At 35.2% G+C, this 26,852-nt stretch overlaps 3 protein-coding genes across 3 annotated transcripts in view; 1 reads left to right on the forward strand and 2 right to left on the reverse strand.

Annotated features, from left to right (window-relative positions):
* Positions 1–2,396, forward strand: Polr2I (RNA polymerase II subunit I). The gene has a single exon (XM_053745097.1). It carries the CDS (start codon positions 184–186, stop codon positions 562–564), a length of 381 nt encoding a protein of 126 aa, XP_053601072.1. The 5' UTR covers positions 1–183; the 3' UTR covers positions 565–2,396.
* Positions 1–26,852, reverse strand: part of RpS23 (Ribosomal protein S23) — a 66,076-nt gene that overhangs the window by 2,423 nt on the left and 36,801 nt on the right. The gene's annotated exons all lie outside the window — the stretch shown is intronic.
* Positions 970–26,683, reverse strand: LOC128669876 (uncharacterized). The gene is made up of 8 exons (XM_053745090.2): positions 26,265–26,683; positions 24,420–24,563; positions 21,304–21,376; positions 7,811–7,960; positions 7,020–7,149; positions 4,651–4,740; positions 4,109–4,213; positions 970–3,907 (listed from the first exon to the last, which is right to left on the reverse strand). The coding sequence occupies exons 1-8, from the start codon at positions 26,666–26,668 to the stop codon at positions 3,825–3,827; spliced, it is 1,179 nt and encodes a 392-aa protein (XP_053601065.1). The 5' UTR covers positions 26,669–26,683; the 3' UTR covers positions 970–3,824.

Here is a 26,852-nt window from a genome sequence, read left to right on the forward strand (position 1 = left end):
AATACCTAGTTCTAGAAAAAGGTAAATTTCAAGTTCAATCATCACCGCCCGCTCAGCTCAACGCTTTTTGTTTTGTCTGTCTACATGAATTGCAAAGCAAGTAAAGGATAATTAATTATTTGTAATTTATAATACAGATAGGTCTTTATTTGGCTGTATCTGTATCTATTTCTTTTGAGCGAAATGACCCTCAATCTTGGCAGAAAGGACGGTGGTCCGGGTTATGTTGGCATCCAATTTTGTCTAGAATGCAATAACATGTTATATCCGCGCGAAGATAAAAACAACAAAGTTTTATTGTATGCTTGTCGGAATTGTGACTATAAGCAACTCGCTGATTCAAATTGTGTATACGTGAACAAAATTATGCACGAAGTAGACGAATTGACCCATATAAACCCAGATGTGGTTAGTGATCCTACGTTACCGCGCACCAAAGATCATATGTGCCCTAAATGCAGTCACAGAGAAGCGGTGTTCTTCCAGGGTCAGACAAGACGTGCTGAGGAAGAGATGAGATTATACTATGTGTGCACCAGTTGTAAACATAGATGGACTGAGTGAACAATTTACATTATGACTGAAATCATTTCAACTAATTGTAAGTACAATAAAGTAATCAACAGAAGTCAGTGCTTTATTTTATAATGGTGTGGATGAAAAGACATTGAGTAGGAATGTGATGGCTGACCTCATTCAAAATGGGGTTTTATAAAAAATGAGAGACAGTATCAGTCTTTGTTTCTCTTCATCTTGAAATAGTTAATATGTGGTCAATATTAAATGAATGCTATGGATTTTTTCTGAACTTCTATGAGTTTAGCAAAATCTAATCACATATCTGATCTGTCTATCTGAAAATCTGTAACCATATCTGATGTTATGGAACCTGGATATGGAAAATAAATACTCTATATTTTTGATGACACCTGCATTGTACCTGGGTTGTACTTTAAAATCAAACTATCATTAACTTAAGTACTTTTTATTTCCACTAAAAATATTGCCAAGCCAATTCTGTTCTAATAATAACAGTTAACAATTCACAGCCATTGATCAATTAAATTAACAAATGTGGATTTATTACACTACATCCAAAACCAGGACAACACTAGCCACCTAATATTCCATAATAATTCTATACGGTTTAACCAATATTAACAATATCTAAGTCCTAGTGATGCTACAAATTTTGGGCTTTTTAGGCAAACAGTGTTTTTATTAATTTTGGCACATTAATTTTTTAGGCTGGGCACTGCTTTGTATAATGTAATTGTATTATATTTTTGATTCCCCTAAGATAAATTTTGTATTTGTAATTTTTTTCTGTATTTTGATCTTTTGGTATTACATCTTTCGTTTATTTGTTGTAAAATCAAATAACATTGCCCAAAAATTAATTTAATTAATTTTGGATTTCTATTGAAAACTATATACCTACAGCAATATTCATCTTGTATATACCTATTTGGGGAAAATGTTTTGTGCATTATTAACAACTTTTCACAACATACTAAAAGCATAGGCAGTTGTGATACCTATATCACTAAAATTATCTATTTCAAGCAAAAATGATCTTTAATCTCTTCACAATAAATATTTAGATTCTACTGAGGATTTTTCTTTAGGTACAGTCAAGAACAAAAAACTGTATTGACAAAATAATTAACTTCCTAATGATTTTTATAAATTGTTGATAACTTGTTTGTTTTGAATATCTATAAACTTTAGGGGAAGCCTGATCATTAATGTTGTAATATTAAAAATTAATTGTTCTATGAACAAAACTAATAGGTACTTGTTTGCATTCGTTTTTCAGTGTTCAAACAAACCTTCATAGTATGTACGGGCTAGTTATTATAAAACTAATAAACTTCACACTTTTTGTCAATTTGTACATAAATGTTTTATAACCTAAAAATCTCTCATTATTTACCCAGATAATGCTTATGACTAGACAATAATAACCGCCAAAGATATTGTTTATAAATTTTTAACATTGAAAAGTCTTAGGAAGGATTTAAATATAAAGCATTAATATTTAATATCAGGTAAACTTAACAATTGTACATATTTAATATCATCAACCTCATAGGAAGACGGTATTTTTACAAATTAATGAACAGGAATATATGAGGCAAGCTTAGCTTAGGAGCTCTAGATAAAAGCTGCACAGCTATATATTTTTTTTATAAAAAAGAAACCACCAGGTAAACTTTTTTTTAAGTTTTTATTTTATTTTCCGCAATGATGACACATGGTTTGATTACTGTGCAGCATTTGTTTGCTAGGCTGTTTATTTTATTATCTTAATATTTTATTTACTCTATAATGCCTACAAATAAAGAAAGCTCCAGAGATTCCATCTCAAGTTTTCTAGCATGTATGTGTCTTAACATATTTTTGGACTAAATATTTGGTTACATTTTTTCGTTGTTTGTTTTTTTGGGGGTTGTAATAATACGACCAGTTTAGACTGGTAATTATTAACTAATCTTAACAGTAAGAATTTACGTGATCACATAGCTACACACTAACTTTTAAAATGTGATAATCTGGTATTTAAGCACCAACAAAAGCTGTAAAATTGGAAATCTACTTATAACAATGGCAGGAGGCGTAAATCTATACCACTATACCAAGGGGCCTAAAACTTAATACCTGCTGAGCTGGTTGCCTTTTCGACAAATATATTTAGGTCCTGAATTGTTAATTTTAATTCGCTTAGTTGTAAGTTTCCCTATGTCCACTAAGATTTTTTGTCAGATACAATGTCAAAGAAAATATTTTCTTTCTTATATTTGATTTGAGTTCAAAATATATCATATTTTGTCCCTTACAATATGGCAGGTTTTACAAAACTTCTTAGAACTAATTAGGAAACCAAAAATAAATACAAAATAAAAGTTTATATTGGTTTTAGGCTCCTTGGTTAACATCAATGTGCGTAAAATTGTGTTTTACAATCTAAAAATCTTTATAAAATCCAAGCTCAGGCAAAACAACCGATATTCTTATCTAAGCTAATTGACTATGCTCGATGCCGAAATGGACCGTGGCGTGGACATAATTTTGGTGTTTCAGCATTCTTGTAGGCCTAGTATATAGTTATATACCTATTTCTTATTCAATGTAATACTTACCACAACCAAATTGGAAAGGTATTTCTTACTCTGGATTCTCGATTGAAACGACAAGATTCAGCTGAAATGCGTGTCATGTGAGTTTCCATAGTAACCCATTTTCATTAACCAAACATAAAAGTGTGCTTTGTGTGAGAGATTAATTAGTATAAGTTTTGATTTGCACTTCTCTTGGGTGCTTTTTGGGAAGCAATAACCAGCCGTGGACAATAGACATGTCTTGTTTAATGTATGAATGTAATGAAGGAGACCGGAAGATATTGAATATAAAATTATTATCAAACTATGGGGGACCTACTGTGCCCTGACTCTTGCACTCGTGATGATTAATGTTGCCCACCGACAAAGCTGTCGCAGTTTCACAAGACACGCAAAGAAGTGACGAGAAAGATAGGTATCCATTGTTGTATAGAGGGGACATTAAGTATTTTGATAACAATGACGGGTATTGTTTTTAGAAAGATTTTATGTAAGTTATTTTTAATAGGCTGTAGGTGACGGACGTCTTATGGGAGTCATATGGGAAGAAACCACAGATATAGAGCATTACTGTTCTCATATCCGTGGAAGACATAAAAAAGTAAAATTTTATGAGACGTCAAAGGTAAGTTTGCTTCTGTTCGCCGTCTACTTGAGATACGTGGCGAGGATGTGGAGCCTCCGGCCCCGGATGGACAGACGTCAGTGCTCGGGCGGCGCCGGGTCCGCGAACGTGTCCGGCAGCGGCGGCAGCACGTTGTTCTCGAATTGGCCGGACAGGTTGCCTGAAGTTAAATCACAGCTTGCTAACCAACTAAGATAACTTGTGCAAGAAATGTAGATGCGGTGGTAGGGCGATCATTACATTTTCTGAAATCTTAAATATTTCTCTTAATTTTTGAAATGTCTTAATTATTTCCATAAGGCCTGTTTTTCCGTAAGATTTTATGTGTTGAATAAACGATATTTCTTTGTTTCTTTCTCACCTGGTGGCGAGTAGTTGGCAACGACGATGATCTTGCCGGCGCGCGAGCGCGCCTTCCCGACGCCGAAGAAGCGAGTAGCGACCCACACCATTTGAGTGAAGTGGCCTAAACAATATTACACCTATTATGCGGCAGGCATTTATTGACATAATACCATTTGTGTAATGATAATAAATACAATAAATTTAAGTAACTTACAAAATCAATCAATAAAATTTCGGAGCCGTATTTCTCGATTTTAATGTTCACTGGATTTTCAATACCTACATGTGCAAATGAGCCACCAATACGAACAAATTAATTATATATTTTTTTCCTTGTGTTACGGCTCCATCGTTCACCAAAACGATGATTTTGCCAACGTCAAAGTTAAAAATAACAAGCTGTATTCTAAAAGGGACATGTAATGATACTTAAACGTTATAATATCAATACTGTAACACGGGTTTTCAGGCTGGCGTTCAGTGTGTAACCTAAAATATATTGAATATCTTGCCCTTGCCCTAGCAGTTGATCAGAGCCTTGCCCTTTGATTGACTTACCAGCGTTGACATTAGCGTGGAGCACGTCGGACTCCTTGAAAAAATTATATTGACGCACCGCGGCGTACCAGTATGACGACACTTCTTGACCTGGAGCGAATTTATAATAAGTTTTATTTATTGATGTACACAACATTACAGTGTAAATATAAAATTTACAACAATCTGTGTGATTTAAGAAAAAACATATAAGAAACTATGGTACTACTAGTTTGTATAGAAACTTCTTCCATAGTAGAAAGAAAAATGATAAAAAAGAGACATTGGCAACAAAAAAGAGATAATTGCAGAGAGAGAAGAGCATTCCCAAAGAGGGTTGATGAAAGGTAGGCGGTCGGTTGTAAAATCATGGCCAAATCTTCGAAATTGTACTTTTATTTTTCCCGCGAACCCTGGGCTCTGGGCGTCATAGCTTCAAATGAAACGGACGGACGATAAACCGATCGATCAATTCCTGTCAAATAAATCACCGTCCATAGTTATAAAAGATTGTGATTTTTTTTTTCGATTTTGTTAAAAATTATGTTAAATGGCAGGTCACTAACCCATATCGCCCACGAGGAGAATCCTTAGCTATAGCCCTATCCCTTGATTGACCTTTACAATCTTGTGAAACATAACACAATCGGGATGAAACACAGTGGGCCAGTCCACTTTCAGATCTTCGTAGAAGTATTTGTATGATCGTTCATTCTTTATGTTAGTGAAAATTTGTGAGCCAGTATAAACCATGTATACATTTTTTTTAAACAATTTTTAATAGAAAAAATGTAAAACCTTACATTACTTCTCTTCTTGGTACGAACAAAAAATTCGTAGCGGTTTCTTGTCAATGCTACGACTAATTTATAAACCACTACGAACTCGTAGCGGCTACGACAGTACGTAGATCATCTACGAAATGGCTACGGTGATTATGTTGAAGTCAACGCGCTCGACCGAAATCTTATAAGTTTGAACTTTATCTTGCTGGTCATAGAAATGGATGGAGTATTTTCTTTAACTAAATTTATTAATTTATTTTTGTATTATTATTTTCTATGACATAACTAATTATAGCATCGCTGGCAATCTCTGATTTTTTAAATTTCATTTTGAAAAGTTTGGCTTCCATTTTCGTTCTTCTTTCTATTCTATCTTCCAAATAATAATATCCAATGACCGAGAAGGATAGCGCGGATAGTCACATGGAATTAGTAGGTACTCCGATAGGTAGTCATTATTGAGAAAAAATATCACATGTATATTACAGTTTTATACCTTAACTATAAATGTCCACACATTTGATATTGTCGTAGTATTCAATAGGACCTAGGTAGGACAAGAATACGTAAAAACGTATTCTTCTTCACTACGCTTTGGTAGTCGGCAGTAGACAAAGTTTTAAGTACATTTTTGACATCAATATGTGATGTATATATATAGTTCTAATGTACCTATCATTTTAATGTATTACATAATATTTGAGTTGTTGTGTAGATATTATAGTTGAGCCCATAACATTTGAGTTAATTGTGGAAAATTTACTGATGTGTTATTGTATTACTGTATGTATGTTTCATAAAGAATTTTAAATTTGGATCAGAGGGCTTAGTGCGGATTTGCATTTCACTTCTCACCATCGAGTCGATTCGAAGTGAGACGCAGCGAACAAATCCCATTGCGTTGTGGTTGTCGTTGCGTCACAATTCACATTTCGAATCCACTCTATGGTGAGATGGAAATAGCAAACGCGCTCCGGGCCAGGTATAGAGGTGGGCTAAACGATTTAAAAAACAGACTTAATCATTAAAATATTTTTAAAAGTTGGCTTTTATTAACACTGTTTATCTACTATCTATAATAGCTTATTGTTTTTTTGCTGAAAGAAGTTATTAAATTAAAAAAGTCTTGCGATACTAATAATACTTATAAATATATTAATACAATTTTCGTTGAAAAAAGTTGCCAACATATGTATTATAATTTAATTTACTGATAGTTTTAATTTTTGAACGATTTCAAGGAACTAAAATTTCTTATCGAATTAAAATTGCCCGAGTGTTAAAATTTTAAGTCTAAGCAATTAACTTTTCTTTTTAATAGCTATAACATGTCCTACTGCTGGGCAAAAGCCTCCCCTCTCCCATTCCACGTGTCCCTTCTTTGGTGTTCTCCATGCAATGTCTGTCGAATGCCCTAAGCTCATCCGACCATCTTAGTCCTAGGCATACCTCGCTTTCTGTACCCGTCAGTTGGAATCCAGCTTGTAACATGGGCCCATCTCCCAATTAACTTAAATTTATTAATCTATTTTTGTGCTTAAATTAAATAATAGTATGTTATATGCTAAGTAACGTTTAAACGACCATCTTTAGGTGGCACCTTACCCGTGACGTCGGGCTGCAGCGCGCTCACCGGCCTCTGGTACAGGTTCTGCCCCACGTCGCGGTCGTTGCGGTAGTGGAACTTGTTAGTGTGGGCCAGGTGGTTCGCCCACGCCTGCGCGTAGTCGCACAGCTGAAATTATTTTATTATATTTAATACTAGCTAATATTATATATGCGAATTAAGTTGCTTTGTTTGTTACCTCTTAACGCTTTATCTACACAACGAATCTTTTTCTATACTTCAAACTACATGTATGAAAAATTTCAAGAAGTTTGTTCAAGTATATAGAGCGTGAAGAGATAACAAACAAACTTAGTTTCGCATTTATAATATTAGTTAGGATTAACTCTGGTGTCATGTACGTACAACTGCGGCGAGTCGTTCCGTTTTTGCTAGACGTTGTGACGACAAGAGAGATCTCTCTCTCTCTCTCTCTCTCTCTATTTTTCGCATGTTTTCAATATAGTAAATAAGGTACGTCGTATTCCTATGCGTCGTACTTTACTAGCTCTTGCCCGTGAATTTAGTTTCTTCCCCTTTATAGTCATTTGGGGGTTGATTTTTGGAAAAAAGTATCCTATGTTTGAACGGAGATCTTTAACTACGTGCATATTAAATTTCATCAAAATATGTCCAGCGGTTTAGTCGTGAAAGCCAAATACACAGATAGACTTGCGCATTTATAATATTAGTATGAATTATACTAGGCCTTATATTGTAACCAAGATTACTGGAATAAATGACTAAGTATTTATATACATTATGTTTATTAAGTATTATTATACATTACCTCTGGTGCCATGTACAGTTGCGGCGAGCCGTGCCGTTGCCGGTAGACATTGTGCCAACACAGACACTCGGTGATGAAGTCGCTGTCCTGCCAAGCCGTGCGCACCTCGCTCCACTGCACTACCATGCTCACTGGCCTTGTCTGCAGCACCTGAACAAATCCATAATTATATATTCATACATATTATCCTGAATATATTCATCCTTTATTCTCAGTAGATCCATCTAATAGATCTAGTTTTTTTGTTAATTTAATAGTTAGACGACCTCGGTGGCGCAGTGGTAAAGTGTTTGCCTCTGAACCGAGAGGTCCCGGGTTCGATCCCCGGTCGGGTCATGATGGAAAATGATCTTTTTCTGACTGGCCTGGATCTTGGATGTTTATCTATATATGTATTTGTTATAAAATATAGTATCGTTGAGTTAGTATCTCATAACATAAGTCTCAAACTTACTTTGGGGGCGAACTCAATCTGTGTGATTTGCCCTAATATATTAATTTATTACAAAAATAATACAAAATTATATTCGGTTAAATTAATCTTCCAAAGTAACTTATAAATTAAGAATGTCTAAAATGCAAGCCTAGGCAAGGTGCCGTGCGCATTTTCGCGCCGAATTGCAATGGAAACTCACTGTGTACCTATGATCCACCGCAAAAATCTAGTGATTTTTTTTTAATATTAGCTCTTCTTCACCCTTTTATATCAGCAACACGCGTTTATGTCTAACTAAAAGGGTACAGAAATATATCCACCACAGCTTTTAAGGTAAATTAAATTATGATTGAAGGTTATTAAGATTAAGGCACCGTTACGAATTGCCCTATATTAAGTTTGTACATTTATTTAGAAAAGATCTGTATTTACTTCGACTAGCCGTACACTTATTGATACGCTTTTAAGATTACAAATATTTATTTCATGGTCATAATTTTTTTATACATAAAAACATTCTAATTCCGAAGAATGCTAATTACATCAACGCCCATACAATTTATCATGATGATTGGCACCTTTCCTAATGAATACAAACTGGGTCAAAAGTCAAGTGTGAAAGCGTAGGAAAAACTCAATTAATTACAACGTCAAAGACTTACACGCCTTAACATTACGTTTTATAAGCCAGACCTCACTTTTTGTCCGGTAAAATCATGGTTAAAATTTGATGTGTAGACATATGTCTAAACAAATGACGTATCAGTTCTCTTGTTGAAAAAATGCTGAAATCATTGAATTAGTATTTCATTCCTTATATATCTTATTCCATGACATGAAATATAAACAAAATATGACTTTTCAATATTCTGTTCATATTTCAGAATTTTGGTTTTCTATGTTTTGCCTAAATGACGCGTGAAAAGTATCCTATCTTCAACAATATATCAATAACAATTTACCTTATTGTAATAGTAACTAAATCAACATTTAAGTAGTATTCTTACGACCTGTCGTTTCACATAACTTTAAACATTTTGCAACCTCAAATGCCATGCGATATCGAATAAAATGTAAATTATGGCCGTAAAGATAGCGTCGTCTTATGACTTTATCGACAACTTTGACGGTTATATAACGCAATTATTCAGTCCCGGGAATGTATATAATGTATATATATATATAGGAAACATAACAAATGATGTTTCGAAATACAAACATTTTAGTTCATAAACAAGCCTTGTTCTAGTAGATACGTCATTGAGGTACAATGTCAAATTAAATCCTTGAGCGCGTGGGAGTCGGGTATCAAGAATTGCCATTCTATATTTGGATCTTAGATTGCGACACTGAGAGTTTCGTGTCCAATTTGTACTATAAATAGATAGACACGATCCTACATTAAATATAAGCTAGCTATTTTGGAGTTACAGAAGTCATTTTGAAAGGTTCGATAATGTGAATTTACTAGACTAGGTACTTAGATTAGTTTATATTATGTAGTTTTTCATTGCTTTCGTTGTTAGTGTTTAAGCTCATGCTATGTTTGCTCTTGTGAGCACCACGACAAGTAAACTGATATTTCAACATTAATTCATCACATTCAAAGTAACCATTAATTCATCACATTTGACATTCACAATTGGTTCAAATTACTGAGAAAGGCGATTCCTATAAAGTCTAACACACGGTTCAACTATGCATGTAAGAACAGATGTAAAACCTTAACAAAAGCAGGGCCCAATTAAGTTCCATCAGGGTCCTCAGGCATTAGTTAGGTCCTGTTTAGGGACCACTTTGCCGTTTTCGCTCACGTCCTAAACATTTATATCATAATTCTCATTTATTCTTCAATTGGTGTAAGTATAAAAAGAAAATATAGGATAATAAAATATAAAAACAATTCTAAATTGAATAAAGAATTTTGAATATGAATTCATTCAAAAATTTAATAGAAATAAAGAGCTCCGTCCATGTATGTACCTGTATTACATACAATAAATATGTTCGCTTTAATTTCCATTAGCCAGAGCCCGGGGCCCCGTGGCCCTGTAGAAAGTCCGGCCCTGGCCGAAAGCAATCCCCCATTAAAATGCAAACCGTTACATCCAGAGCCAGCGGACTTCCAGCTGGACGCGAGCCAAATGTCTTGATTCGCTCTGCCAACCCGCAGATGAAATATATAACTTAAGCTAAGGACATTAAAGTTAAACTTATTTTTAAATGTCGAAAGGAAATTCAAATCATACGTATATACAGTTTTAGATTTATTTACTTAGGTACCTACTTCGATTTCATCTGAGTTCACAGAATAGGTACCTCCATCTGATATGTTAGAAATTTTAGCTCTCTGTCAGGGAAACAAAGAAAATTTAGAATCGTCAGAATTTTGAAAACAGATATAGAAACGAAAAAAAAAACAAGCAGACAGCGCGCGCACGATACACTCCAAAACTACTGCACCGATTGTAATGCAGCTTTCACCAATAGATAATGTGATTCCTGAGGAAGGTTTATGTGTATAATGTATGTTTATACCCGAGAAACGGGCCGATAGTGTATTATAAAATATAACTGACAAAAATATATTGCTTGGTCAGGGATTTTGTCAGGAAGTCAGTATTTTAGCTTTGGTAACCCTAGGTACATGAATATTCGGCTACACATGTATATAGAAACCATTATTGTAAGTTAAATACAAGTTACATACAAAACATGAAAGCCATAAATTGCTACCGTGACGTTTATAATTCCATTTATTTGCATAATAAGTAATAACACACAAAGCCTCCACGATTAATTTGCATTCAACAAAATTTGAAGAGTTTCGTGACGAAAATCAAAACAATTCTCCTTCTGTTTTGCTTATAAATTGCTAGCTTTAGCACGCGGCTTCGCGTAGATTACACATATATTTTTTTCCTCATAAACATTATTCTTTTTCAGCTGTAGAAACTTTAAGAAAAATGTCATACCAAAAAAAATGGAGAAAAAAAAGTATGTTAAAATATTTTGTACCAAGCACATGACTCGGACCGCGTACCCTACATCTATTTATTAACCCCAAATAATTTCAAAAACAAAGTTCGCTTGCTAATCTCTTAGTTTCACACAATTCTTTTGGCAATTTCTTTTTAATGGTACTTATTGCATGAAGTTTTCACATCTTCTGACGCTTTATTTTTATTACTATATATATTGGCTGTCATACTCATGTTTACTTGTTAGAATAACAATCTTTATTACCTTTGGTCCTACAACCAGCTATTGTACACTATTGTTTTTTTTTACCATAAGAATGTATAAGTTGTAAACTGTTGTGTGCAACAATAAATAAATAAATAAAAATGTTTTCGCCAATTCGACCTTCGCCGCAAAGTTACATGAACTTATATAAATGGGAAATACCCTGGTATAGTTTTATGAACAAAATAACCTTCTAAAAATGGTTTGCATTTAGAATAAAAGTTGCAGCTCATAACGAGCTGTTTCGAGCATATTTGCATGGGACAAAGTGCTTTTGTTTGGATAATAAGCCCGCAACACGAATACCGGGTTAGAAGTAGCTAATATGTTCATTTGTTTCATTTTACATAATAATTACTGTGTTTAGTTATATTAAAAGTGTTTTTCAGGACAAACTTTTTCTCAGACTTAGAAAATTTAAACTAAAAACTCTTTTTACTTATGAGCTACTACTTTAGAATATACATACCTTATAGTAACTCGTGTGTTTACATGACTATATTTTGACATTAAAACAAGCCAGCCTTTCAACTCTTCTCAGTATTATAACTAAGGGATGATATATGTATGTATTGTATATGTAGAAATCAGCGCTTTTACGCATCAAATTACATCCAGTACCTAGTTTTTGCGTGATAACCATAGAAACAAACATACCAGGCAGAAAGACTGACGGATAAGCAGACAAAAGTTCTATAAAAATCGTTTTGGCTTCTATTAGTCCCATAAAGACTATATATAGCTTCTATGTACAGACATGGCACTTACAGCAATATATAATAATAAGCTTTCTTCTTCTTGTTCCATAAATCTTATTTTAAAACAGATACGTAGAAAATACCTAAACTAAGATAAAATTACATTCTGTGAATGAAAATATTTTAAAGGTACAGACAAGGTTAGGTTCAAATCCAATCTCTATTCGAAACTGGGGGTTGGCGGCCCATGCTCCCGTTCAAATTAAAATACCCCCTGGACCGGCTGGGTACTGGGTAGGCAGTCTATTGAAAACCTTTCTTGTATTCATCAATCATTTCTCACAAATACGACCGTTAAAGTGTCTCACTAATTTAAAAAAGAAAGTGTAAAATTTTGTCTTTTCAATCTGGAAATAGGTTTCATTTAGCAAAAACAATAATTATTGTTGTTAATAGATTAGGTTTTCATTTTGTTTTATTAACAACATGATTCAATTTTTTTTTATGTTGCTAAAGGAGGAAAATATATGTGGCATATAAAATGGCGGCCGTTGACCAGCTGTGAGACGCTAGACAGGCTATTAAAAAAAAAGTTTAACCACATAAATTAAACCGATGCGACTAAATATTGCACATGGCAGGGCTCTTTTTATTATTACAAAGAATACTTTTTTAATTAGATTCTTGCTACAGAAAACTTTAATACTTGATCGAAGTCCACTTATTATAGGTATCTAACCGTTGTCTTCACGTACGAGTAAATAACGAAAGAAGTCTTCTAAGACTTAAACCAGCTGTGAAGACTACTTCGACTAGGTAGGTTCTAAGTTAGATGAAACAAAAAACTTGTGTAACATGTTATTTTTGTTCGAGAAAGTTATATTTGGGAACTTGAGAACTTCCAAGATCTCCAGGGTAACACATCTAATTGGAAAAGTTTAAAAAAATGTAGACTTCAGCGTCGGCACATGTTAACGATAGTATAGATAAATAAGCGGTCGATTTTTATTTTATGTGTGCTCAATGTAATTTAACTTTTGACTACCTCGACTTTAAATTTTGACGACCTCGGTGGCGCAGTGGCAAGGTTCTTGCCACTGAACCGAGAGGTCCCGGGTTCGATCCCCGGTCGGGTCATGATGGAAAATGATCTTTTTCTGATTGGCCCGGGTCTTGGATGTTTATCTATATATGTATTTGTTATAAAATATAGTATCGTTGAGTTAGTATCCCATAACACAAGTCTCGAACTTACTTTGGGGCTAGCTCAATCTGTGATTAAAAAAAAAAAATTAAAATTATGTAGATGGAGAGGACGGCTTCTTCAACTAGCGCAGGTTAGCTATTTCAACACATTCAACTGAAAGTCCTTATTCGTAACTTTTGCTAGTCTTTATTAGTCTATTTCATATAAAATTAAGATAAGTCTTTAAACAAACGATAGTTTTAATAACAACAGAAGATATTCGTATACATAACTATAGTTAATATTTTCTGTGCCTATTTTTAATCTGAACAATCTCAAATAAACTCTACTTTCATTAATTAATTAAAAATTTAATTATAAATTGTGTGTGTATAACATATACGATTTGAAAGCAGAACGTATTGCCCACGTTATGTCTATAATAGATAAAAAATAAACATATGTAAATAAATAAATGTACAACACTCAGCACTAAACTTATAGAAATGTTGGTTTAATAGCCAGTGTAAGATTGTGTTCCCTATATACTTTGTGACATGGTGGCACAAGTTGGCTAGCCTCGAGAGTTCGCATGGAGGCGGCTCGTTAGAGTAAAAGCCAGAAAGCAGAGAATGAGATCATCCCTCCCCCATTCTCTCTGTAAAGGCCGGTTCAGACATTATGCGTATGCAGTACATACGTGTATGGAAAAGTACGTCTACACAACACACTCAATGTGACACGGATCACGTCGGTGTTTCTCTCTAATCTGAATGTAATCCCGATCGTTATTCCTGGACTCCGAAACTCAAATGGCAAGGGTCCGCGTTCCTACATTTGTTTCTTCCACCTCGCAAAGTTATACTCTTTTCTCTTTCATCTTGCAAGGTTATTTGGCTTCCTTAGTTATCCATTGTGACACGTCTCATACTATTTATTAAAGAGGTAAATGTTTGTGAGTGAACTACCGAACAGATTTCAAAAATTATTTCACCATTAGAAAGGTACATTATCCAAGATTGCTATAGGCTATATTTTATCTCAAAATTCCCACGGGAGCGAAGCCCCAGCAACATCTAGTACATAAAATACAACGTGTCTTCACTAATACGCGCACGCTTATGTATACAAGGTTCGTACCTACGCATCCTGTCTGCATCGCCCTTTATCGGCCTTTTATTTTCAGAAGCAGTACAGTCAATCGCATATCCTGTCGTCGAACATAAACTCTATGCGGCGGTGATAGCGTCGAAATCATAGATATTTCTTTTGTCTATGGTCGAAATTGACATGAGCGTATCTTACTGCAAACTGAACTCTAATGAATGTGAAACGAGCGTTTGACTGCGATTTAAAATGTTAAATGCGTTTGAGTTTCATTTAACAAAATAAAAGGTTTTCTTTACTATGCGATGGAATAATCGGGAGAAAGAAAATAATCGCTCTTCATTGGGTGTAGGAGAGGAACCTAAAAGAAGCTATTTTTAGAGATTATTTTCTATATTTATCTTCGCGTTATGCATCTGCCAAATTAGGTACAGTTTTTTTCACTAATAGTCACTGAGCTAAGCCAGTGTGGTACACGACGAACATATAAGGGTTTCTGACTTAAAAAATGACATATAAACATGTGGCTTACTTTTCTTAATGTAGAACTGTGTGCCTATTATATAGTGGACATTTATCTCAACTTACAGAAGCGGAGGGTGGAATCTTTCTCGCAATCTCTGTGCTATTTTTAGACCAGCATTTGCGGTCTAACAACTTAGCTTTATATATGGATCTTCAATTTGCTCCTATTGTAGACTTGTTTCCACGGAAAGATTATATATATCTATAACTTGTCAATAAGTGATTGATATCGTCCTCAGTTGAATATATATATATATATATATATATATATATATATATATATATATATATATATATAGTAATATAGTAATCAATACGTTCATTACGTATATATATTACGAATCGACAGTAAATTATCGAGTTTGTAAATACCTTTATGCATTCTATTCTTACCTTTTTCAACCAATTTTAAAAGGTCCGATATTATTTTTCGAGTAGGTATAGCATGTAGGAAATGTTGTTCCGCCCGCGGCCGCCCCGACGCACACGGCCTGTCCCGGACAGATTAATGACTTGTCCGAGCAGAGAATATGTTGCTATAATAATGAACATGATGGAGTATCTTGTTAGATAAAAATAGAATAAAAAGATATACATTTATCGCCAATATTATAACTACAAACAAGGATCATGACATGGAGTTCTTTAAAAAGGGCGTGAAAATATTTATTCAAGGCCAGTCATTCGCGTGTACGGTTCCCGCTAATGACATCAGCTTATTTTTAGCATAAAATGCATTGTCATCAAAATACTAAATGTACAAAATCAGCCTAACGGCTGAAGACATCTGCTTCAAAATTGAGTTACAAGATTCCAACCGAACATTACATTACACACTAGTATACAGGAGTACATTGCAAGTTAAATCTTGTATTAAAATGGAAGATATAATTTTTCTTTTTAGCAATCGCAGTATTCTCAAGAGAGCATAGCACCGGGATTTAACTATAGTAACAGAATAAAGTTTGAAACGAGCCTTGAAATTTGTTCCGAGCCGCTGCCTCTGATAAATGATGGCCACAGGAGAACGCGAACTGAAACACTTGGATTACGACACTCTTTCTGGGATAAAGGATGCGATGAGGATGTGGATTTAACTTCGGAAACAGACAGATAAAGAATGATAGATGTTGTGGTAGATTAACACAATTGCCGTCAGTAGGCATTTCAAATTTTAGCGCCCCTTTTGGCAAGGCATTCTATAATGAAAAGTCATGCCATAACAAATAATAACATTTTAAGCTCGTCCCTGCCTCGCTCAGTTAAAATAATAATAATATTTTATTTCAAAATATATTATACACCTAAATCTTCTTCAGGAATCACATTGTCTATTGGTGAATAGAAAACCGTAAAAACATCCGTCCGTGTAGTTTTTGAGTATATCACGTTCATACAGACAGACAGACCATATGCGACATGTCGTGCCGACAGTTGCGTGTGCGTGAATTTTTTTTAAAAGTTCATAAGTAATTTCGTATACATGTCACGAGTCAATCAAAGTTATGATCATGAATACGTGACCACGCATAATGTACTTTCGCCATTCGCCAAAAAAGTTTTTATCCACGTCACGCACATGTTTTAAATCCGTTTTTTTTTTAACCCTAGCAAACATCTTTATACTACCAATTTTTTTCTGATAAGTAGTTATTGCACATAAAATAAACGAAGACTTCACAGGACATTTAGATTAAAAAATAATGCAGCGAGAACTAAAGAAAATATGTCAAGTTGTTATAAAAATCACCTTGATACCTCTAAACGTTCTAAAAACGGGTTTGACCGACAGACAGACGCAAGATGAATTTAACTAGTTACGTTTTCTGTTACGGAAATCCTTAACGAGATGAATCTTATTTAAAATATTTGTTTGTAAGTAAAATATTTGTTACCTAAGAATTTCACATTCATATTTTATTCAGCGACTTCTTTTTGCAAAGACACAGCTTTCTGCAAACTATGTTTAAAATTTCCTTTCTTACATAATTTACACATTACACGCAATAAGCACCTGTTACTCAAACTATTAATTAAGCTACACGATTAGGGCATAACTTGGCAAAATCATAGGTTTGTTACGACTATACTTAGTTATTCAACAATGCTACGTTTTAATTACAAATCTTCATGCTGGACACTTATATATATATACTATTATTATAAAGAGGTAAGCGTTTGTGAGTTTGTATGTTTGAGACGGGTAATCTCCGATATGACCGAAACGATTTCAAAAATTATTTCTCCATTAGAAAGGTACATTATACACATTTTATCTCAAAATTCCCACGGCAGCGAAGCCCCGGGCAACATCTAGTCGTTTATAGACGTAATAACAATTAAAATTATTTGATGTGTCACTTATTTTGTTTAAAACATAATTTCAACAAAGTAATAGAAGAAATTAATTTTACTCAAGTACCGTGCTAAGTATAAGAGAAAAAGTAGAAAAGCGGACCTTGGGCTCCGACGACGCGGTGAACGGAAGGAACCGGGAGAACGTTAACGTCAGTTCGTGAAACCACAGCCGAAATTTCATAAAATTTAAGGTTTAGTTTTCAAGCAAACCCTTGGTTTTTAGGCGTCACAGCTCACACGAGAGCAAGATCACAAATTATACTTATTTCTCTCACAGGAACGGAACCTTACGCATACTTTTACAAATACAGTTTTATTATGTGTGAAATCCACGCGACGTTTACTGAATGGATAATAAATAAGGGTCTATAAAAGAATATTTGTTAATTCACAGCATAACAAAGCTGTTTACACTTCTCGACTCTCGACGAAGGTCACGCGTTTCCGCACAGGTCAAGGACTCCGGCCTACTTTGAGTTTCCTCCAGTTCCAACCTGATAAAGAAAAAGTAAAGACGAAGAAAACAAGAGAATACAAAATGTGATTTAATTTCCTTCCAGATCAAGAATGCCAAAATTTACTTCATAGGTGAGGTGCAATTCCAGCTTGCTGGATATTTCTGCCCGTAGTCATTTCATAGATTGCTTGTTCTTCTTTATCTATGTATGTTACTAACACTGAAAGAAATGGCTACTTATATTATATTTTTAATTTTTAGTTAAAAAGTGACGTACTAAAATAAAGTAAAACAGTAGAATAATTGTTAGGCGTAAAGTCATTAAATGCAAGAAAATTAGTTTTATCGCCAATGAAAGCTCATATATATAAACTTAAGTATCACAAAATATTCCCAACGCCTTTACTTTTAACCTCGTTTAACATTTCCAAGAACAATAAAACGTATCTTTCGTTTGCGGTGACATATGTAAGGTTATGTGGAAGTTTGTTATTGTTTTTAGGATTCCGTATCTATAAAGGTAAAACAAAACTCTTATATAAAACCACTTCGTTGTCCGGCCGTCGGTCAAAATGTATATACTCGGATCTACGGTCTATTTCAATGGTAAAATACATACTTGATCAAAAGAAAATATTATTTATGCATAAGAACATTAACGTAAAAAAGTCGGTATGAGCGCGATAAACTCGAAAAGTACCGGACGGACTTTAGAGTACGGTTTTCACCAAAAAATAGTGTGATTCTTTAGGAAGGTTTGATACCTACTTGTAGAATGGAAGAATCTAAGGGTGATTTACACCAATCAACTGACACTGACTTTACCTGCGCGCCGCTGACGTTTAGACAATAGTTTCTCTGCGCAGCTTAATGTTAACGTCAAAGATGACGCGCGCGGTCATGGACCGCGCGCCCTTCTAAATCTATAGTTACAACCCGTAAGTCGTATTATTTCTTTCGACAAGCTGAGTCAGCAAAATGATTCGGCCACTTAATCCACGCCATTATCAGTCCATTTAAAAGGAACTACTTCCCATCGTTCAACCGCATTAGATAAGGCGATTTTGTGAGCTAGTAATAAGTGTTGCCAGATTTATCAGGCGAAGCGGGATTTTGATAGCTCATGATTTGACGACCTCGGTGGCGCAGTGGTAAAGTGCTTGCCTCTGAACCGAAAGGTCCCAGGTTCGATCCCCGGTCGGGTCACGATGGAAAATGATCTTTTTCTAATTGGCCCGGGTATTGGATGTTTATCTATATATGTATTTGTTATAAAATATAGTATCGTTGAGTTAGTATCCCATAACACAAGTCTCGAACTTACTTTGGGGCTAGCTCAATCTGTGTGATTGGTCCTAATATATTTATTTATATATGATTAGCTTTTGCCCGCGGCTTCGCCTGCGTCAGTTTCTAACGGGGACAGTTCAGAGATCTATCATTTTTTGCAAAATTTCACGAATGTCTATTGAATAGAAGTATGAAGAGGAACATATAAACTCACTATACATTTATCGTAGATATTAAATAAAATAGAAAAAGTGGAATAGGATTGAACAAATCTGAAATTATTTTAGGACTCTGTTGTATAGAATATTGTTTGTTTTCTCAACACTACAGGCCTGGGATGAGGAAAGCATGGCTGTTCTAGATGTACTTACCTACTTCTGCAATCTTCTGTGTGTGTCAATGGAAAAGTAGCGGAGATTATTGGGCCGGAGGCTAGAAGAGCTTTGTTCTGTGTCCATGATTGTATCAATGGATAAATAACGCAATGCAATATTGCAGAGTCGTTAATAGTAAATCCCACAGGAATAGAACTTTTTGGTTGCCCTTCATCGTACTCATGCGACTGACTACAGATACGCGAAATTTCATGAAGATTTGTAGAGTAGATAAAATATGAAGAGTTAACAAACTACCAAACAAACAAAAGTACTTTCACATTTTTTGTGTCGGGTCCAGAGTCAACAAATCTCATGAAAACAGTTTCGCGTTTCAAAATACACTCAGATGGCGCTAGCGCTAGCGCCATCTATTGTATAGTACGTACTAAAATTCCAAATCGCAAGAGAGAACATTTCTGAGAATAGTTCTTTTCTCTGTTTTTCTCACATCTCTAGTCGGAAATTGTAAAAAGGTAACCATTTCGCGTTTTAACATACACTCTGCGCCATCTACTGATCTTTTATAGTACTAAAATTCAAAGTCTGGCAGTCTTTCATAGCAATTCCCATGGCAATAGTGGTATTTGGATAATTTGTAAATGTAAATGCAAAATTTCATGGCGCCTACTTCTAGAAAGACCAAGTTTGTATGAAACTTGGTCTTAAGATAACATGCGTTATGGATATTGTTTAGAAACACGTTCTAAAAGAATTCACTACTAAACTCTACTTGACTGATAATAGTTTTCCTTTTTAGTTAATTGTCTACTCCTTGAGTCCCTAGGATTAACCCAATTATTCGGAATTAGGGAAGTAACATTAGCGGAGGCCGAAAGTTGCCGGGTTTATCACGTGTTTACCGTATTCCCTTACTCTTAATGCGATTGGGACACAACGCTTCGAACTCATGCACATTAAATTACCCAAATATACACTATTATTATAAAGAGTGTTTGTGAGTTTGAACCGATTCAAAAATTTTCACTATAAGAAAGGAAAATATAAATAAAAATAAATAAATAAATATATTAGGACAAATCACACCGATTGAGCTAGCCCCAAAGTAAGTTCGAGACTTGTGTTACGGGATACTAACTCAACGATACTATATTTTATAACAAATACATATATAGATAAACATCCAAGACCCGGGCCAATCAGAAAAAGATCATTTTCCATCATGACCCGACCGGGGATCGAACCCGGGACCTCTCGGTTCAGAGGCAAGCACTTTACCACTTCGCCACCGAGGTCGTATAGGGATTATCCAATAATCCCTATAGGCTATATTTTCTCTCAAAATTCACACTGGAGTCAAAATCCAGACTGGGTTAGGATGCTATAAAGTTCCAAAGCCCCGGGCAACATCTAGTTCATATATATAAAAGAGAAACGTGAGGTTTTATAAAGAAAAAACATGCCGGCGAATCATAAAGGAATTTATTGTACTCACAGTTGACTCAATCGAAAACTGTGGCCGATAAATTTCTTTTAGTCTACTGTGACCACATTTTATTATAGAAAACTATAATAATTTCCACTAAAATTCTTTATATAATGAGGCTTGAGTTAATCTGTTAAAATATTTTTATTAAATTATTAATTTCAGCTAAGAAATAAAAGAGATTAAAAAAAATGTGAGGTGACGTTAGTGTGTTGAGCGTATCGCCTTAACTAACGACCCGATGTTCATTAAATTTTTTTTTACAAATTTCATAATAATCAGCCCAGCGTTTTAGCTGTGAAAGTGTGACAGACAGACAGGCAGACTTTCGCATTAATAATATTAATATGGATGGATAGCAAAACGTACCTTTTGTAGCAGCTTGGGGCGGTTGTCGAGCTCCTCATGCTCCTTTTTGACGTTGTTGTTGTTCTTACAGTTCCTACAATAAACATTTATATGTTTAGTGTTGCCAAGTCGAACATATATATCAGCTCGGCCAACGACAGCTAAACCTTACGTTTTTAAAATTCGGCTCAGGTTTTATGACCAGACAAGACGCTTGTCTCACGTCTACTCTCTATGGGAATGCTATTTTTGGCTGTCAATTGTCAAGACTTTTTATCGCCTCCTAGTGGTCTTATTCCAGGGCGGGAACTACTCGTAACCTCTGCAATAGCAACCGCCGAGGGCATCGAAACCGATCTATTATTGGCAAATACAATCAGTGCCATCCGGTATCACGGGTTCGAACCTTGAATCGCGGTTATTATCGTGGGACACGCAACACTTCGCCTGAAGGGGTGCGATTTGCAATCTTGACTTCGGGGCGGATATATACTTAAGGGTGAGTTCAATTAAAGCGCTAGTCTTACGATTTTTCTTCGCGATTTCGGGGTTACTAAAATTTAAAATTCTTTAGTCAACTTAGGACGTTATAAAATAAAAATTTACTTAAAACTAAGTCTACTGCCGACTTCCATTAATTCCATTACACTCCCATACGAAAAGTTGTTCAGTGTCATGGACTGAGCGTGTAGACAGTCGCCAGTGAGAGTAATGAAAAATCACCCTGTATAGTCACTTCCATAGATAAATGAAATTAATTTTATCTATGGTCACTTTTATCAATAGTAAAGCCAAAAATAGAGAGAAAACTAAATTTTCATTTCATGTGAGTCCAGATCATACTAATTTGGGACGGAATCTTCTCGAGAGTGACATAAAAGGTGAAAAACGTGGCATTGATGGAACGATCGACTATCGTTTTGTCAAGTCATTTAAACTAATTTATTAGCGTGGGGTTCCCGCCCTATTATAGGACTCTATATGGAGGATATAGATGGATGCCATACAAAGCGGTAAACAATAACAGCATTACCAAAGGTGTCGTCAGAAGAAACGCTGGTCGAATCTGCACAAGTTTATTTGTTAGACAAATTAAAAAAACCCCGACATTCACTAAACTATTAATTTCGCTACAACTTTTGAACGGCTGAACCGATTTTGATCAAACATATCTAAAAACCACCACATAAAAATTAGGTATCAAATAAAAAAACCGCATTCAGGTTCGGTTCACCTGATGAGCTACGGTGCCATGTACACAGACAGACAGATAGACAGACAGACATCCCTCTTTGCGTCGGGGAAAGGATTTAATTGTTGTCCCGGCTTCGAGGCGTCACGGCCACGAATGAAACCGCACACGCGAAGAGAGAGAGTGAACAAGAAGAAACAATAATTTTAAGGTGGCCGTAACAACTATAGGTAGCTCAATTTCAAAATTCTTTATTCAATTTTGGATCATGCGATACATCATTTGTTGACGTCAAAAATTAACTTCGTCTTCTTAAACGCAGGTGAAGAAACGGGGCAGTAAACTTCACCGCAGCCTTTTTTTCAAAGACGTCAATTTAACAAATGTGGGTTTACAATGTATGCAACTTCGCCTTAATATTGCAACAGTCAGTTGCCACAATGTTGCTTAACATACTTTTGCCGACCTCCGTGGCCTAACGCCGGACTGCTACACTGGAGGTCCCGGGTTCGATCTCCGGTCAGGGCAACATGGAAAATGATCTTTTTCAGATTGACCTGGGTATTAGATGTTTATTTATATGTGTATATGTTATAGAATATAGTATCGTTGTGTTAGTAATCCATAACACAAGTCTCGAACTTACTTTGGGGCTAACTCAATCTGTGTGATTTGTCGGTATATATATTTATTTATTTATTTATACTTTATAGCTAGTATTACCACCCTTAAGTCCTTATTATTCATGTCATATATTTGATAAGGACCCTATGATTGATTGCTCATTTCGTATTCTGTGTAAGTATGGAATTAATATGGGAATAATAAACGATCTCAGTAGGGTAGTCACGACCCTACTTTTTTAAGATTAATAGGTATTTATAATAATATACGTATTAGGATACGCAGCGTCACATTCTGGGACGCTGCGTATCCTAGCGACCTCGAAAACCATAGGAACGATAGGTTTGCAAAAATTAAAATTAATTTTCAAAATCCGTGCCTACGAAAACCGAAAGTATGATTCAACGTGCGAAGTGGAGACGGAAAAGTAGATAAGCGGACCCTGGGCTCCGACGCTCAACGACTGAAACCGGAAGAAACCGGGATAACGCTCAGATGAGAGGAGGATAGTCACCACCGAAGGGGTGGTGCGCCGTTCTTTATGTGGTGTCAAACTTACTAACTGTTGCATATTCGGCTACATTCTCGGCTGTGATGTCACAGACCAAATTGACAATTAAATTAAATAAATCTAAACTATTTTCGAAGATTCGGCTGTGGTTTTACTGCCTGAATTAAACCCTCTTTGGGAATGCTTTTGTTGCCTTGCAGCTGTTGAGGTGTTTATTCCTTTGTCACCACGTTTCACGCCACAAAACTTTTGCACATTATAAAACGAAGGTAAATTTGTTTTTTTTTTACGTCGACTATATTTTTAAGTGTATTAAAATTTTAGTTTGAATTTTTCTTTATTATGTTAAAAAGAAATCAATTTCTCTTGCTCAATAAAAATATTTAAAAAATCTATATGTCAATAACTATTATAATAACAATGCGTAGCGGCTTTCGTAGGTCTTCTACGGAACGAAAATGCAATATCGTAGCAATTTTCGTAGACCGGCTACGCACAAAGTGAAAACTATATTAAAACTCGATTTTTTATGGACTAATTTAATGTTATAATTTTTTTTTAATAATACAGACCACAAAAAAGCAAGACGAATATGTAACCATATTCGTCGCGAACCTTTTTTTTTTTATTTGCGTTACTCTATTACGCAAAGACAGTATGTGAACTGGATTTGAAAGGTCCAGCCATAGTCACTGCGTCCAGATCTCGAGTCGAGGGACTCAGAATGAGTTGAAGAGTTCCTTCGACTTCTCGACCATTGTGATTTGGGTATTTTTTATAGAGCCTCGAATTATATAAGGAAAAGAGGACCTTTCAGGCTGCAGGAGCGCCGGAGCCACCTTTTTGCGCAGGTTGGCGAGCGCCGCCAGCTCTTCTCGCCTGCGGGACGGGGGCGGAGCGCCACACAGCGTCACCAGCGGCGTGGGTGCAGGCTGGGCTGCGCGGGACAGAAGTCTGGAACAAATAGAGGAAGATTTAAAAATATGATTGGAAGATGTGAAAGTTTGTTACCTCTTCACGCATTATCTACTGAACCGATTGATATGAAATTTGGTACACGGGTAGAAAATAACCTGGAATAACACATAGGATATTTTTTATCCCGAAATTCCTACGGGAGCGAAGCCCGGGGCACAGCTATTACTAAATATAAAAAAAAGTTTGTCACGCTTACACGGCTAAGCCGCTGGGCCGATTTTTAGGAAATTTGGCATAGATATAGTTAGTTATAGTTACACGAGGTCAAACATTAAGCTCCCGCGGGCGAAAATGCGGGTGATACTACTTAACTTAATCATGTTTTTAGTTTTGATCGATATCATACAGACAATAAATTACTGATGTTTTTCTGGGTTAAAAAATATCCTATAACAGGGGAGGGGAAATATCTACCGGTGTACAAAATTTCATTGAAATATGGTCCTATGGATTTTGTGTGATTGAGTAATTAACATATAAACTTTTGCATTTATACATATAAATTCATGTAGTATTATGCAGTATTATTATAAGAAATACGACAAAATTAAAACTATTTTAACGAATAACTTGCTACATTCAAAGCCTTGGTTTAATTAGTAATTGATACCCACCAACCCCATGAATATTGGAAATTCTGGGAATTAGAAAGACGACGAAATGTCTGACGAAGAAATTTTCCTCGAGGGACTTCTTTATACAGTTCGCCATGTAACATCTGTATTATAGTAATGTAGTAGACAATTCACTCGGGACTGGAACACAAATAAAGATTTCACTGCGAGCAAAGGTTAGTGAACCCTGAATAGATTTACTTTATTTTGTTTGAGATACCTAAGTACCATATTGTTTGCAGTCTGTAAGCAAATAACATAAAGGTGACGTATTTGAAGAGTCAAACTGCCAAGGCGAAGCAGAGACTCAAAAAGGAGCACTTCGATACATTTTAAATTTTTCAGGTTCCGTATTCAAAGGATTATAATAACACTAGTGCTGAGACTCCGCTGTCATCAGGCTGAACCGTGATAGTTAGACAGTTGAAATCAGACAGATGATGCAATACTTAAAACAGAATAAAATATTTTTTTTTGCCGTTTTGATACATAATGCTACGGAACTCCGATTCGCATTTAGCAGGATTTATAGACGAGCGCTTGCGCTTCATTTTTTGTGACCATGAGTATTTATTAAAGTAAAGAAAACAATATAAAAATAAGACAAAATAAATAAAATAAAAATATTTAATCTTGTACAACTCGAATTCATTACATGAAAAAAAAAACATAAGTTGACGTAATACTAATCTTAAAAATATATATTTTAATCTACACAAATATAAGTAAAGTTTGTATATTTATTACTTTGTTCGTAAAATTCCGAGGTGTAGTGGTCACTACGACCATCGGCTATCTAGAGATCCTATGTATTTGATTCCCATTGTATATTTATTTGTACTTATATCTATATTTTTATCACAGTTTTCAAATTATTCATATTCATATCCATAGGATTCTAATCCTAAAACTTCGACGCCGCGCTTGTCTAGTGAGGTGTTCCAAGGAATAAATAACGATCTACATTATCTCCTTCAAAAGACTAAAAAATCAAAAAGCAGTAAAATTAATTTAATATTTTTTTTAATAAAAAAAAACCTGTAAAACCAAGACAAAAGAATACCTTTTCGACGCCGGCGTCCGCTTCGACAGCAGCGTATAGTCGTGGGAGCTCGACGGCGTGTCATTATTGGGCGGATAATATGTGTCATCATCTTTGTAGTTACTATTGGTAACAAGGGCAGACTTGAGCGGGAGAAGCTCGACGTTGTCGGAGACGCGTGGAGACGTCATCGCGCGCGGGACATGTTGCCGCGGCGGCCGCTTGCAGCCAACTGAGATGTAACCTTGAAATTCTTGAAAATGCTGCAGTATAGGGATGGGCGGTGTTGATGGTTGCGGATGCCTTTTTATTAACGACAGGATGTAGGCTCTGTAGTGTAGACGATATTTCAATTCACAGCTGTCGTAAGAAGTGGAGAATATGTAAGTAGAAAGTGAATCTGGGCTTCGATTAAAAGTTAACATAAGCTGAGATATATGTATAGGTATTTCCTATCAAAATCAGCAGTGGGATAGACTACACTATTCTAAAATTAATTTATTTTCAAGCATTGTACATAAACGTGGTTGAAGTGATGATGATTTAATGGTTGTTAGCTGTTTATTTAGGTTAATATCTACCTACCTAATAATAAAAAAATAATAATAA

Source organism: Plodia interpunctella, chromosome 5 (genome assembly GCF_027563975.2).
Source record: "Plodia interpunctella isolate USDA-ARS_2022_Savannah chromosome 5, ilPloInte3.2, whole genome shotgun sequence".
NCBI lineage: Eukaryota > Metazoa > Arthropoda > Insecta > Lepidoptera > Pyralidae > Plodia > Plodia interpunctella.

Bases quoted from the DNA above. Each gene is read 5' to 3' on its own strand.
- Polr2I (XM_053745097.1), top strand. From the start codon at position 184: ATGACCCTCAATCTTGGCAGAAAGGACGGTGGTCCGGGTTATGTTGGC.
- LOC128669876 (XM_053745090.2), bottom strand. From the start codon at position 26,668: ATGTTAACTTTTAATCGAAGCCCAGATTCACTTTCTACTTACATATTC. The intron at 7,961-21,303 runs GTACGTTTTGCT...GGATTTGTTCAG, and splicing joins GCCCCAAGCTGCTACAAAAG to GTGCTGCAGACAAGGCCAGT. The intron at 3,908-4,108 runs GTGAGAAAGAAA...ATTTAACTTCAG, and splicing joins TGCCAACTACTCGCCACCAG to GCAACCTGTCCGGCCAATTC.